The sequence below is a fragment of the Elephas maximus genome, chromosome 3, assembly GCF_024166365.1.
Source record: "Elephas maximus indicus isolate mEleMax1 chromosome 3, mEleMax1 primary haplotype, whole genome shotgun sequence".
Taxonomy (NCBI): Eukaryota; Metazoa; Chordata; class Mammalia; order Proboscidea; family Elephantidae; genus Elephas; species Elephas maximus.
The window spans coordinates 180,597,722-180,612,926 of NC_064821.1; the positions used below are offsets into that span (position 1 = coordinate 180,597,722).

At 38.9% G+C, this 15,205-nt stretch overlaps 1 protein-coding gene across 3 annotated transcripts in view; it reads left to right on the forward strand.

Moving 5' to 3' along the window:
• OLFM3 (olfactomedin 3) overlaps positions 1-15,205 on the forward strand; it is a 218,221-nt gene that overhangs the window by 171,247 nt on the left and 31,769 nt on the right. For all 3 annotated transcript variants that reach the window (XM_049880230.1, XM_049880231.1, XM_049880229.1), the window contains one exon: positions 12,896-13,042. In XM_049880230.1, coding sequence (XP_049736187.1) covers positions 12,896-13,042 — 147 coding nt within the window. The remainder of the gene's footprint in view (positions 1-12,895; positions 13,043-15,205) is intronic.

Here is a 15,205-nt window from a genome sequence, read left to right on the forward strand (position 1 = left end):
AAATTCATGAAATGAGTTATATTTCAAACTCGGCACCTTTGTTGTGAGATGTGCATCTTTTTGTGTTTATAGACATTGGTTTGCTTATTTTCTATTGCCGTTGACTGAAGGTAATCTAATTTCCAGGGTTATTCATGATTACTGTTCTTTTAGGAATTCTGGTTATCTTCTAAGCTTATCTTGGAATAATTTTTCTTTACCTTCTGGTTGGAAATTTGCCCAATGAAAAACATAAAGCATTGCTATAGATTTATGTATATTCTGCCACAATCGAATCTTCCTTTGGCTGTCTCTACTTTGGAAAAAAATTAAAACAAAAAATTGGGGAAAGTTTATACTGTGGCTAGTAACAGCAAATGGCATTCATTGGAATGGAGAAAGCAGGTTACAAAAGGATTTTATTTTATTCTTGTATGCTTTAAAGAAGTGGCATACTGTACAGAAGAGCACCATCTATGACATTTCCCTACCTCAATTATTCAAGATAATTGCTCATACCTTAGGGTTCCCATGGTGAAGAATGGATGAATCTGTGTTTCCTGGATTAAGGTCATAAAATGTTAATGCTGGAAAGCATCTTTGAAATCATCAGACCAGTTATTTTCAAACCATTTTTAGGAGCAGTCTTGCTTTGCAGATTAAATCTTGTATAACATGTGCTGAATAAATACTTGTCTAATAAATGTTGGATGTGGAAGTCCAAAATGTAAAATATGTCATGGGTCAAATATTAATTGGGGGGAGGAGCATTTTCTACACCATCTTCTTCTCCAGACAATCCACCCCTTATCCCAGTTGAGATATGTCTATAGAAACTTAGAGTTCTCAAGAGCTTAGTTGGAAATATGACTGATCTAATCCAACCTCCTCTTTCCACATATGGAAAGATGACCCAATATTTATAAGTTACCAATTAGATTTCACCCAGCTAGTTAGTGGGTGAGTTAGAGGTTAAACCAAGTCACCTGAATGCAGCCCTGTTCAATGAAGTCTTCTCACCTGCTTCCTTTGCTGGTCCATACCCCTTCTGGACTCTGGTGCCATACAAGGTTCTCTCTGCCCTGTTCAGGTGGTTTCTCATATTCCTGGGTTCCCGTTCATTTCTTTCTCTTTTCCTCCTACACACCAGCACCCCCATGCCATTAGAGTACCTTTCCTATCTCCCTGGCCTCACAGGGTCAGAGAAAAGCTATAACCTCAAGTATGTCTCATCCATCCCTGAAGTTTCTGCATTTATAAAGAAGAAAAAAACCTCCTCTGTTGGCATTCGGAAGGAGCCTTGGTGGTGCAGTGGGTAAAGTGCTTGACTACTAACCAAAAGGTCAGTGGTTCGAAACCATCAGCGGCTCCAAGGGAGAAAGATGTGCTTCCATAGAGATTTACAGCTTGGAAACCCTATGGTGTTGCTATGAGTTGGAATCAACTTCACGGCAGTGGTTTTGTTGGCATTCCAGGCAAAGAGGTAAAGAAGTCCGTCTTAGTTATCTAGTGCTGCCATAAAAGAAATACCACAAGTGAATGGCTTTAACAAAGAGAAATTTTTCCTTTCACAGTTTAGGAGGCTGGAAGGCCAAATTCAAGGTGCCAGTTGCAGAGAAGGCTTTCTCTCTGTGTCGATTTGGGAGGAAGGTCCTTGTCATCAATCTTCCCTTGGTCTAGGAGCTTCTCTGCACAGGAACCCAGTGTCCAAAGGATGCATTCTGCTACTGGCCCTGCTTCCTTAGTGCTATGAGGTCCCCATGCCTCTCTTCACTTCTTCCTTTTATATCTCAAAAGAGATCGGTGTAAGAAGCAACCTACTTCAATAGATTGAGTCCTGCCTCATTAACGTAACTGCCTCTAATCCTGCCTCATTAAGATCATAGAGGTAGGATTTACAACAAATAGTAAAATCTCATCAGATGACAAAATGGTGAACAATCACACAATACTGGAAATCATGGACTAACCAAGTTAACAGATATTTTGGGGGGAAACAACTAAATCCATGATAGAGGTCTCTCTGGTTAGGGGAATCTTCCTTCTGCCTCTCATATGACTCCACAGTGGACCCTTCCATGTAGATGGCTCTTCTATTAGGAGGAAGAGTGGGTTAATAGTTCCACAGCCCAGTAGAAAGGAGCCCTGGTGGCACAGTCGTTAAAGAGCTGTCGCTATGAGTCGGAATCGACTCGACGGCAACGGGTTTGGTTTTTGGTTTTTCACTGAAAGATCAGTAGCTCAAACCCACCAGCAGCTCAGCAAGAGAAAGATGTGGCAGTCTGCTTCCATAAAGATTATAGCCTTGTAAATCCTATGGGGCAGTTCTGCGTGGTCATATAAGGTTGCTATGAGGCAAAACCAATTGCAATGGATTTGATTTTGGTTTTGGTTGGCCCAGTAGGTATAGCTGTAAAATAGTAAGCCACCCCTTTCCTTAGCTTCCTCACTGTGTGTTTTCACTTAAAACATATGAAAGAGGTAAGCCTGCAATTGTGTGTAGCCCCCCCATTCCCCTCCCCCTTCCAAAAAAAAGATGTTTTATGAGTTTTTACGGGAAGTGCAGATGGAAAAAATTTAGGTTTACAAAAATATGATCTTTCTTTGGAATGGTAGTTTTGAATGACCCCCCTCCCCCGCCAAAAAAAAAGACAAGATATGAATCATTAAAGAGCAAGTAAACTTGTTTATGGTGGTGTCTCTGTAATAGGTGGTGTACATTTTACCTCAAGAGTTTAAAGAGGTTTCTAAATTTCCAGGACATTTTTTGTCAGCAAATGATTAAATACAGCTTCTTTTTAGGGAATAAGCTCCCTCTTGTTTTTTCTTAGAATCTTGAGGCATTTTTTTATCCTTCTCTTTGGCCCTTTTTTTTTCCCCTCCACTTCTAATCTATTGACTGGTCCCATCTGCCTTTGTAAGAGTCTGCGTGTGAGGAGACGAGTCTCAGCTCTCAGAAGGCTCAGGCTTCCTCAGGCAGTTCTCTCTGATACGGAGTAACTTTCCCTTGAGGAAGAGCTTCTGAGAAATCCCCCACAATGTGGATTCCAGTACAGGAAGAAGCTGGAAAAGAGCAATTAAAAAAGCACAGAACACTCAGTAGACGCCAGCTGTTCCCAAACACTCAGCTGTACCGCTGTGGTGGGAAGAGGACTTGAAGGGACCTATGGGCATAAGCTATTGGTTTTGCTACATTTCCAAACATCTAGCTGAGTTCTCCTCATAAATAACTACTTAAATGAGTTAGTCAACTTAAAGTTCTCTAAAATGAGCAGGATTCACTGAAATAAATGCTCAATACCCTCTAAGTTCTTTACCTTCAACTAACCACCTTGTTTTTAGTCCTGGGTAAAGATATTTGGCTTCATTGTTTTATATTGTCCAAATCCTTAGGGAATGTCAGTTTTCTGATAGGATAACTAAACAAATTAAGGGGTGGGAGATGGTTGAGCGGAATAGCAAACCTTGAGAGGGACAGAGAATGTGATAATCGCCTTTTTGAAGGAAAAATTGTCACATACATCAGAGACTAGATTTATTCTAGCTTAAGTGTCTGAAACAGAACTAGGGCCAAAGGAGAAAATTACAAAGAGAGAAATTCAGATCAAGCCCCTAAGCTTCCCACCAACGGAAGGGGTTGACTCTAAGACCATGCCATCACTGACACGGGAAGAGTTCCAGTGGAAACACAAGTTGCACTGAATGGAAAGAGGTAGAACTAGACATGGTTTCTAAGATCCTTCCCAAATCTATGTCATTGTGATTTCCAAAGAGTATGAGTAGTGGTGACCAGCCTAAATTTAATGGCATGTTTGGTCTTTTGTGTGTTGGTTTGTTATTTTTCCTAGAGCCTCGAGGTTATCTTGAGGGAAGGATATGTGTTTCTTAGTTCAGTTCCAAGTAGACTTATAAGAAATAGGAAGAAAGCTGCTATGCAGTGACATCTTTATTAACACATCCTCCAGAACACAGCCTCTTTTAGTGTGGTCTGTCAACATCTCTCCAATTCCTGTCTTCACGTTTCTCCTCTCTCCACAGCTAAAGCCATTAGTATGCTAAACCACATCTCACTCCCTGGGACCAAACATATCCTTAGACAGAAAATTTATAAGGGGTTTTCATCACTCAGGAATCTCTACTCTAAATCAAATAGGTTTCAATAAATGGATTTCTTTCTGCTTTATTTTTCTCACCTGTACATCAGTTTCTGTAGATAGACCCCTTATTCCTTTTTTGCCTCCATCTGTACTTCTGTGGATTCCCAGCAACTCAGCCTAAAACATAAAATCTGGCAGTATTCAACCAGTTTATTTCATTCTATTCAGAGGATTGGGACTCTATTTCTTTGCTTCCCCTCCACTGGGGCCCACATGATTGCTGTGCCTTCCACCAGAATATACTGTTGCCTCTTGCTGAGCCTTTGACTGCTAACTACTCCTCTGAGGTGCCAGGAGCTACTTGTCTCCATGCTATTTGGAGAATGCCCTCCACCTGCCTGGGTACATCTCCTCCCCTTAATTGCAGAAGGGTCTGCTCCTCTAAAGCATAGTTTTTATGGCTATTGGTATATGGACGTAGACAATCTATCTGCACTCATCAGCAAAGATGAACATAAAGAACTGTGGTTTCAGCTCAGAGAAAACTGGTACAGGTGCCATATATGACATTTGCTAGATAGATGAGTTGGGAAAAAAAAACTGTGTTTAAACCTTCTGCATTTCAGCTTTCTCATAAGTAAAGTAAGATAATAATATCTATTTCTAAGGGTTAACCAGTCACTGTTGAGTCAGTTCCTACTCATACATATTTTTGAGGGGCACAATTCATGTATTGAATTGTGCCCCTCAAAAATATGTATTAGAAAGCTCACTCCTAAACTTATGAATAAGGAGCACTGGTGGCATAGTGGTTAACCACTCGGCTGCTAACCAAGCGGTTGGCAGTTCCAAACAACCAGCGGCTTCATAGGAGAATAGATGGTGCCATCTGCTCACGTAAAGATTACAGCCTAGGAAACCTGACGAGGCTGTTCTACTCTGTCCTGTAGGGTCGCTCTGAGTCAGAATTGACTGGGTGGCACACAACAACAATACTTATGGATATAATCCCATTTCAGAATAGGCTTTTCTTTGTTATGCTAATGAGGCCATATCAGTGTAGGATGTGTCTTAAGCCTAATCACTTTTGAAATATAAGAAGAGCAGATTAGGTACAGAGAAAAAGCAAGCACAAATGAGGGTAAGATGGACCATGTGGAGATGGCCAGGGAATCAAGGAATGCCGGTGCTAGGGAAGCTGATGGAGGGCTTTTCCCCAGAGCAAACAGAGCATTCCGCTACAGCCAGTGCCCTGAATTCAGACTTCTAGCCTCCTGAACTGTGAGAAAATAAATTTCTGCTCATTAAAGCCAACCATGTATGATATTTCTGTTATAGCAGCACTAGCTAACTGACCCTGTGTGTGTCAGAGTAGAACTGTACTCCACAGAGTTTTCAATAACTAATTTTATGAAAGTAGATTGCCAGGACTTTCTTCCAGAGTGCCTCTGGGTGGACTTGAACCACCAACCTCCCGGTTAGCAGCAAAGCACGCTAACCTTTATACCACCCAGGGATTTCATTTCTAAAGGTAGATGATTCAAAGCAAGTAAGAAAGGATTTTACAATTGGATGGAAGAATTACAAACAAATAAAAACATTATAAAAACAAAAAATCCTATAGAAATACAATTCACTTTTATTTATTTTTACTATTATCTCTTCATGCCTTAGGATCTTCCTTTTATGGTACAAAGCCCCTGAAGTTTTGGGGGAACTCTCACACAGTAGCTTTATATTTATAAAGCATAGCTTCGCGATTAAATTTTAAGCAAAGAACCCAGACTTGAAATCCAATTGTTAAAATTGTCATTTTAATTCTCCTATTTAGAGAATTCTTAAATATTTCATGAGTTTCATAATATTAAAAACTGTTAAGTAGTTCATTTAGTTCTTCTAATTAACGCAAAAGTTTCAAAGAGAGCTGCATAAGTGATCACTGTGATTGGCAATGTTTTGGGTAGCAGTAAACTGTATGCACCCCCCAAATCCAAGTACCGGGCTTCACCAGTACTTGGTGAAGAAAATGCTACCGCGGTTATCGTCACTTTCTATGAAGGGAGATTTCAGATAACTGGTGGTGCAGTGTGATGGCTCTGAAATCAGATTGTGTAAGAACAAATCCCAGCTTTGCTGATTACTTACTGGATGATTTTAAGCAAGTTCCTTATTCTCTCAAAGTCTCAGTTTCCTCATCTGTAAAATGGGCAGAATAATAGCACTGAGTCCCCAAGGTTATTGTGATGCTCGATGACAATAATGAATGTAAATTGCCAAGACAGAGCTCCATAGATGTTTGCCATTACCATTACATGGGAACCTCAGTGGTGCAGTGGTTAAAAGCTCAGTTGGTAACCAAAGAGTCAGTAGTTCAAATCCACCAGCCACACCTTGGAAACCCTGTGGGGCAGTTCTACTCCATCCTGTAGGGTCGCTATGAGTCAGAATTGACTCCATGGCAAGGGGTTTGGTTTTTGTTTACTACTACATGAGTTTCATTGACACCTGAATAATTGTTCCTATAAGCTTAAATTAGAGCAGGTCTTTTCTCATAACTATTCAAAAACCATTTAAATATACGTCCTTCCACCAGAGGTCTCAGTTGGTTTTACTTTGATCCTCTTTTCAGTGCCAGCACTGGTACCCTAAAAGGGAGCACTTGAGACACTCATAAAGCTGCCTTTATTTATTATTGACCCAGACAAAGAGGTCTCCATCAAAACCTTCAAGACTGTCAGGCACTCTTCTTTTATATTAGCTTTTTTTTTTTCTCTTTTGAGTTACCTTTTTCCTGCCCACGAGTGGACTTTTTTAGTTTCGATCATTCAGACTAACTCTGTACTAGAGAAGGTCATGGCTCATCTCAATGATTCTTACAGGAAGACAATTGGAAATACAAACAAGACTGGAGTCTTTACTTTTATTAAGCTGACACTTCAGGGAGAATTCTAAATGAACATCAAACCATCCCTGCTACCCTCATTCTGGAAAGCGACTGACAACTTGCCCTGTCCTGATAAGCTTCTCACTAGTTAACCAAACACTTGGCAAGTGAACATCAATATTAATGCTGCCAGGGTTAATAATCACTGTTTGCACTGCTGCTAAAGAGATTTTAATATTATAATTGGGTGGCCCCTTCTCCTTTATCCAAAAGCTAAATTTATTCTAGTGACAAGCCTCAGTTTCTGACATATTTGAGATTTGTGTTTAATGTTAGAAAAGCCTAGCCGAAGTTACAAGATCTATATCTACATATAGTAATCCCATACTGTTATTCACCTTAAATCTTTAATTAGATCATTGAAACTACGCTGCTGAGCTGTTTCTATCTCCACTCGGTAGATAATCTTTGTATTTTTTCTTCTTTAATACAAAAAAAAAAAGAAGATGTCTCAGTAATCTTTAAGATTCTGATTCTAACACTATAAATTTAAGTACACCTTTCTATTTGAATCAAATATGCGGGTATCAGTGCTAGAGAGAATGGGTGAGGGAATGGCATTGAAGGGAATGTTAATGAGTCCAACCTCCAGAAATAAAAGGCAACATAAGAGACATTTATGAACTATCTAGGGAATCCCAGGAGAGCACAAATGGATAAGCACTCAACTACTAGCCGAAGATTGGCAGTTTGGACCCACCCAAAGACACCTAGGAAGAGAGGCCTAGCAATCTGCCTCTGAAAGGTCGCAGCCATTGAAAACTGTATAGAGCAGTTCTACTCTGCACACATGGGATCACCATGAGCCAGAGCTGACTCAGTGGCAACGAACAATAACAACAACATGAACTATCTGAAAAAAGGAGTCAGAAAAGAGGAGATTAAAAAGATCAGTCTGGCACCATTTGCTTTTCATTATAGATCAAGGACAACTATGACATCTTTATGAGTTTCTTGAAACTATAATTTATAGCTTCCCCAATATTTGTTCATGGTGACTGTTGAATGCCTGTCAGCAACCTGTAGTGATTATCACTGAAGCCTTTAAAATGAAAGAGACCTGATTATTGGTTTCGGGTATGTGATGAACTGGGGTATGAAACAGAATAAGCTGGAGATGGTATCTGTTCTGCTGTGAATTTTGAAGACAGAAGACCCCACAGACTGTGAGTGTGGAGAGAGAAGTATGCCTGTTTCAGTCCTTTTAAGAACTTGCCTTTAACTCAGAAAAACGCTCTATAGGTAAAAAGACCAGCCCAGTGACTCTGAGGATTTTGCAAGGTAGCTCTTTACTGGGCTTCATCCACTTCCCTATCCTTAGCCTTATCTGACCCACTGACCTTCAGCCCTTCTCTCATCCCTCCTCAGTCTACCCTCTGCAACCTGATTCATTGAATGCCTTTTTTTCTGCATTCTGACTTAATCTCCTCCTTCTCCTGATTATACAGGAAGCACTTCCGTATGAGCTGTATCCTAAAACCTCTAGAAGGAAAGAGAAGGAAAGGCTGCAGAACTTTAGATGCAGGCTCTAGCTCAGAGCTTAGTCAGAAGCAAGTCCATTGATTTATCTGATATTTTCACAGGAAAAATAAATTCAGATGCAAAATAATTACTTTCTTTGTGGAATGTCTGTTGGGTAGATATTTTTTTATATACCCATGATTGACCTTTAGAAACAATTATCTGGATGTTCAACATTCTATTGATGTGGCCATAGCATAGAGATTAAGAGCCCAGACTCTAGATCTGAGCTGTCCAACACAGAGGCCACATGTGGCTATCGAGTCTCGAGATGTAGTTCATCCAAACTGAGGTGTGTCATAAGCATAAAATGTGCCCTGGATTTCAAAGATTTAGTAGAATAAAAAAAAAAATAATAAAACAGGGTGTAAAGTATCTCGTGACTAATTTTTATATCGATTACACACTGAAATGATAATGTTTTGGATCTATTGAGTTAAATAAAATACGTCATTAAAATTAATTTCACTAGTTTTTTTTTTTACTGTTTTCAAATCTGCGAAATGATACATGTGGCTTTCATTACATTTCAGTTGGACAGTGTTGTTCTAGAGCATATTATCTGACTTCAAATCTCACCTCACCTCGTACAAGCTGGATGTTCTCAGGCAGATTAAAAGCCACTTTTCTCTTCTGCGAAATGGGGATAATTAAGTTCCTGTTTCTTAGGTTTGTTATGTGGTTAAATTAGTTTCTAAATGTAAAGTACTAATAGACTACCTGGCATGTAATAAGTTCTATACAGTATTATTGACATCATCAATACTGATATTATTAAATTATTTTTCACTACTACAAGGTAATGGAACCCTGGTGGTGAAGTGGTTAAAGACTTGTTCAGCTGCTAACCAAAAAGCTAGCAGTTCAAGTCCACCAGCCACTCCTTGGAAACCCTATGGTGCAGTACTACTCTGTCCTACAGGGTCACAATGATTGAGAATCTACTCAACAGCAGCCAGTTTGGTTTTTTGGTATAAGGCAACAGCTGTGGTGGTGCAGTGGTTAAGAGCCCTGCTGCTACCTGAAAAGTCTGCACTTTGAAGGCAACAAGGAGAGGAGATTTTCATAATTCGTAATGAAAATATTTTGTGAGCACCATGTAGAAATAGACATATTCAGAGGGAGGTGATTTAGATATTACAAAGTTATTATAATCATTTGTTCTTTTGTTTCTTAAATATTCACCAGATGTCTGCTGGGTTCCAGATACTGTTTTAAGCACTGGTAAGACAAATTGAGCATAACAGACAAATGCTGCCCTTTCATGTTTTTGAGAAAGAAAGGAAAAAAAATATATATATATACACCTATATATGTATGTGTATACATGTATATATATTTTTTATACATATATATGTATGCATGTATATATGCCAAAGACATCAACACATAAGATAGTCAGTGGTCCTTAAAAGCCCTATAAATATAATTTCATTTCTCTTTTATTATTTATATAATTCTACTTTGAAGTAATTTCCAAAATAGGACAATTGAAAGACTATTTAAAAGACAGATCAGAAAACATTTGGAAAGAATTATATCAGAAATTAAGATGCCTTACTGTAGATAAGAAGGAATTTTATATGAGAGTCCCAACAGATAAAAAAGAGAGGTGTATTATGTAGCATAGATGTCATCTGATGACAGGAAATATAAAAGTGAATCTAGCAAGACACAATTTTTATTCCAGTGGGAAGGTCTTCTATTTTTACTTTGCAAAAGGAAATGTTCTTCATATAGTTATTTCTGACACTAGCCAGCTATGGAAATCAGAGCTCTCTATGAATGTATCTTCACAGAGCTAAAGCAACACTATCCAGGTACTTTATTTTCTGATAATCTAACCAAACCAGAGCTCAAACTATGTTTTAGCACGTTTCTTAGATGTTTTCCTCAAATATTCCATTACTCAGCAAAGTTCTCGTTGATTTTAGCTGGATTGTGTTTACAGATGTTTTGTTTGTTCACTCACTTGCTTTTTTCTGATAACCTGTTGCTGTTGAGTCCATTCCGACTCGTAATGACCCATAGGACAGAGTAGAACTGCCACATAGCGTTTCCAAGGAGCAGCTGGTGGATTCAAACTGCCAGCCTTTTGGTTCACAGGCAAACTCTTAATGACTGTGCCACCAGGGCTCCTTTTTCTGATGACCCCCTGAAAAGCCTTTATTCTGTTCTATGGATTAAAGAAAGATCCAAATTGTTATTAGATCCTCAGTATTTCTAAGTCTCAAAAGCAACATTCTGTAATACAAAATTAGAGGCCTCATGATATCATCACCTAGAAGAAGGACCACAACAAAATGATACAGATACATTTATGTAGGCCCAGTTTTTCTTCTGAAAGATGGATTTTAAATGTACCCAGCAAATTAAACACGAAAATGAAATTCTGGGCCAAAAATAAACCAGGGGAATTTTTATCTGGAAAAAAAAAAATTAAAGATGATGTTATGAATTGGTTACCATAAAAGAACCACAGCCTGTCTGCTGGATATTGATCTGAGTGAAATTGGATCCTTTTAGGATCACTAAGATGTCAACTATAAATTACATTCCAAGCAATCGATCAGCTGAATGGAGTTATTTAATACCTTTGTTGCAGGTCAGCTTCTCCAGGAAATAAACGCTGACACTGTGATTAGCATACAGGAGTTTTTGGAGGTTTATTGAGGGGTGGCCTTGGCAGCAATGCCTGTGGTGGGGTGGGAAAGAAGAGCAGGATTGGGCAGAGGAAGAATCTGGACTTCATCTGTCCTGAAACTGTGACAGAGGCCTCAGCTAACCCCAGTGGGCTCTGGAGCTGGGATAGCTCTACAAAGCTTCCTGAGTGGGGGCAAGAGAGCCAGGCTTTTCTACCCTGTAAAAGCTGGTCAATGGATGTGGGCTGTCCTGGGAAAGGGACTGACCTTCAGCTGTTATATGATGCTTCTAGGCTTCATTTTTCAGCCTAGGTAATCCCCAAAGGGAAACTCAATTGAATCCTAGGCTGCCAATACTCCCGGCAGCTGAAGGGATGAGTGTCTTTCTGGGTGGCACACCATGGCATCTACAATACTTTCTGTTTGTATAATGAAGAATATGTGTGCCAAGCTCAGTATTCCTGAAAAAGAACTAGACCCTCCCCCCCAAAATAAGGAAGCTTATCTTTATAATTGATACAGTACACTTGATATGACAACTAAGAAATAGCCAACATTCTAGTATCTAATTGTTAAAATAAGACATGCATAAGACAAGTAGACAATATACATTAAATGCCTGGTGAATGTTGCAAAGAATTCTTCATAAGAGGCAGAAATTGGCAAAATCTGAGTAAATTGAAGGCTTATGCAGGAAACATTCCAAGCAAGAGAAGTAAAATGAACACCATACAAAGATATGAATCAATGTGGTGTCTTTGGAAGACACACATAGACCAATTTAGCTGGTATGAGGGTTCCTGTGGGAAAGTACAGGAGGTAAGGCTAGCACGTAAATAGGAGGCAGGCTGCACAGGAACTTGACTGCCACTTTGAGCTGGTGTCTTAGGGAGGTGGTGTGATATGTGCGCAGTGGTCATTTGGGAAGATCGATTTGGCAGGCTAGACCAAAATGCTGTCTTTAATTCCTCTGGGATCCTGCATCCTTTGCAAAGCTGAGCTAATCCAATCATTTTTATCCTATATCTTCATAGGATATCTTTCCAGCTTCCTTAATAATTAAGCCTTCAAAGCACGGGAAGCTCCTTGGAGCAGGGCTTTGCTTCAGAATATCATACATAGATAAACCAAAACCCGTTGCGGTCGAGTCGTTTCCTACTCATAGCAGCCCTATAGGAAAAAGTAGAACTGCCCCATAGAGTTTCCAAGACGTGCCTGGTAGATTTGAGCAGCCAACATTTCTGTCAGCAGCTGTAGCACTTAACCACCGTGCCACCAGGGTTTTCTGTCATACATAGTTACTAACCAGAAAAAAAAAAAAAAAAATCTACTAATCACCGTTCACTGTTGGGAAAGACAAGCTAACAGACCGTGTGTAAAAAGACTGGTCGTATGTGATTCAGCCGTTATCCGATGCTTCTAAAGTTGCATTAAAATGACTAATATACAAAAAACATTAGGAAGTTGTGTCGAGTCAATAAAGTTAATACTATGGGACCTAAATTATGAAAGAGAAAGATTCTCCTTTTGGGCAGTGATAAGAAAGTGGAACTGAATGAATTTGTGCTGCCTAAGTAAGTTGCTAACTTGCATAGAATGAAAACACAAACTGTAGCTATCAAGAAAGCTTCGCTTCCAATTCTTCAAACTCATGTTCTCTTCATCCTGTAACAGAGATCTGTGGTTTGTCTGTTTACCGTTGTTTTCCTCAGACTCAGATTAGCCCCAAAGAAGGGTGGCAAGTCTACAGTTCAGCACAGGATCCCGATGGACGATGCATTTGCACCGTGGTTGCCCCAGAGCAAAACCTTTGTTCCCGGGATGCCAAAAGCAGGCAGCTCCGCCAACTGCTGGAAAAGGTAGGTGTTTTGTGGTCTCTGTGCATATTTCTATTGACATTTACCATTCTTTAAAGAATATTCTGTAAAGACAATATGAGTCCCTCTGATTTTTGTTCCCTTCTAAAATAAGCTTGTTCATGTTCCTTCAGAGGGGTATGTCAGGCTTCCTACTATATTATTCTATTTATATGATTGCTTATTATTCCCAACTTTTCCTTCTTAAGACTTGCTCTCTAACATATATCCAAGTATCCATTCTCCATAGGGAAATTTTTTTTACAAAGGCAAGAAGTCTTATCCTGATGCCAGAAATTCATCCTCAACCCTGAGGCTTACGCTTGGGTCCAAATTGAGCTCACACTTTTGGATCCCATTAACAACCTTGCAAGGAAGTTAAAATAATGGCATGCAATATGCAAGCCATTTGGACAGATAATGAATAATTCCAAGTATTTATAATCATTCTCTAAGTCATTCCTTTGAACATTAAGCTCTTCAGTTTCTTGCAATAGCATTCTTGATTTGTTCTCTTTTACAGATAAAAGTCAGCTCATGAAAGGTTATTTATGTTAGTTTGGGGTAAAAAAAAAAAAAAACCAATGAATGGTTCTTTCAATTATCCCTATTCAGACTTTCACTGTGCTGGGCTTTGAATATATTAGGACAGCTGGGGTGGCCAGATTGATGGGCGGATGACAACATGTTTGAATTTTAAATAGCGTCAGGGATAATAAGGTAAATTAGGTAGTATGTGTTTTTAGAAGACATCGTATTCAACAATTCACTCTGTGCAATGTCATTTCTGTGATCATCTACACAGTTATGGCATTGAATAGGAATTTTTTATGGAAATTAAGAGAAGCTAGAAAAATTATTGTTCGTACAGAAACTCCTCACTTACACAGTTTCAAGTCTAGCCATAGTAACTTCCATCCATTGCCATACAGAGAAAATAAGTTGTCTCTGTGTGCATTATTTGGAAGTCTAATGATGTTCTAAGATTTCCAGAGGCCTCTATTTCATGTTTTTATACAAGGATTTATCTGTCTATACTCTCCCTGTCTTCAGAGCTGTCATCACCTATGGGCCCTCTCTTCTTAAGCCTCTTTTTATGATGAGATCCCATCCTCCCTGCTCCTTCAATATCGGTCATATGTCCTTTTCATTAAAATTGAATGACTCTAGCTAATGTGTTGTTGGAAATCAAATAATTTTGCTCATTCCTGGGTATTGTTTTCCAATCTTGATTTTCTCCATTTCTATGAAAAAAATTTATTCTATAGGGTTTTTGGTTACTAGGGAAATGAATTATGTTTAGTAATAATATTTCATCTTTTAACTCTCCAATTGTACTTTTTTAAAAATTGTGTTTCCCCTCAAATTATTGACTTTCTATTCCACTATTATATGCCATGCAGATTTATCTTTTTTCTACACCAACTATGGTGAGAAATATTTTCTTAGACACTATGACTTTATTTGTGTTACTATTTTCAGTATAGCACAGCATATATATACACATGGAGACCCAGGCATTTCTTCAAAAATCAATTAGAAAAATTCAAATGAGCCGTGAATTTTAGGACATGGATAATACCCCCTACAAGTCCAAAGTGAAATATATTCCAGCGCTCTGGTGAAGCAAATAATAAAGTGCAGGATGAATAAGGCAAAAAGTACAACCAGGAAGTTGACTGAAATCAACCATAGAAATGAACATGACCACCGTGTCCAATGTGTAATGTGTTTGAAGGTTTTAAAGTTATTCCAGCAAAAAATACCTTTAAAAATCCTTTAGTAAACTAAAAGACAAAAATAAAATGTATTAACAACATCAAGACGACCACAACTCAGATTTACCAAATTTACCATTCGGTAGTGTAATGTCAACAGGAAATAGTAAACTTTGTATACCACCTTACAGTGCCTGAGAGGAAGTAAGTAGCATTGATTTACTGCACTGATCCAAATAAAAGACATCTGAAACAAGCATTCTTTATTCAGATCTAGCCAGTTCCTTGCTGACTTCTCTATAGTTTCACATATATCGAAGATAGCAGACGGCAAACATCCTTGGGTGATCCAAATGGTTCACATGTTAGGCTGCTAACCAAAAGGCTGGCCATTCAAGACCATCCAGAGATGCCTCAAAAGAAAGGACAGGTGACCTACTTCCAACAA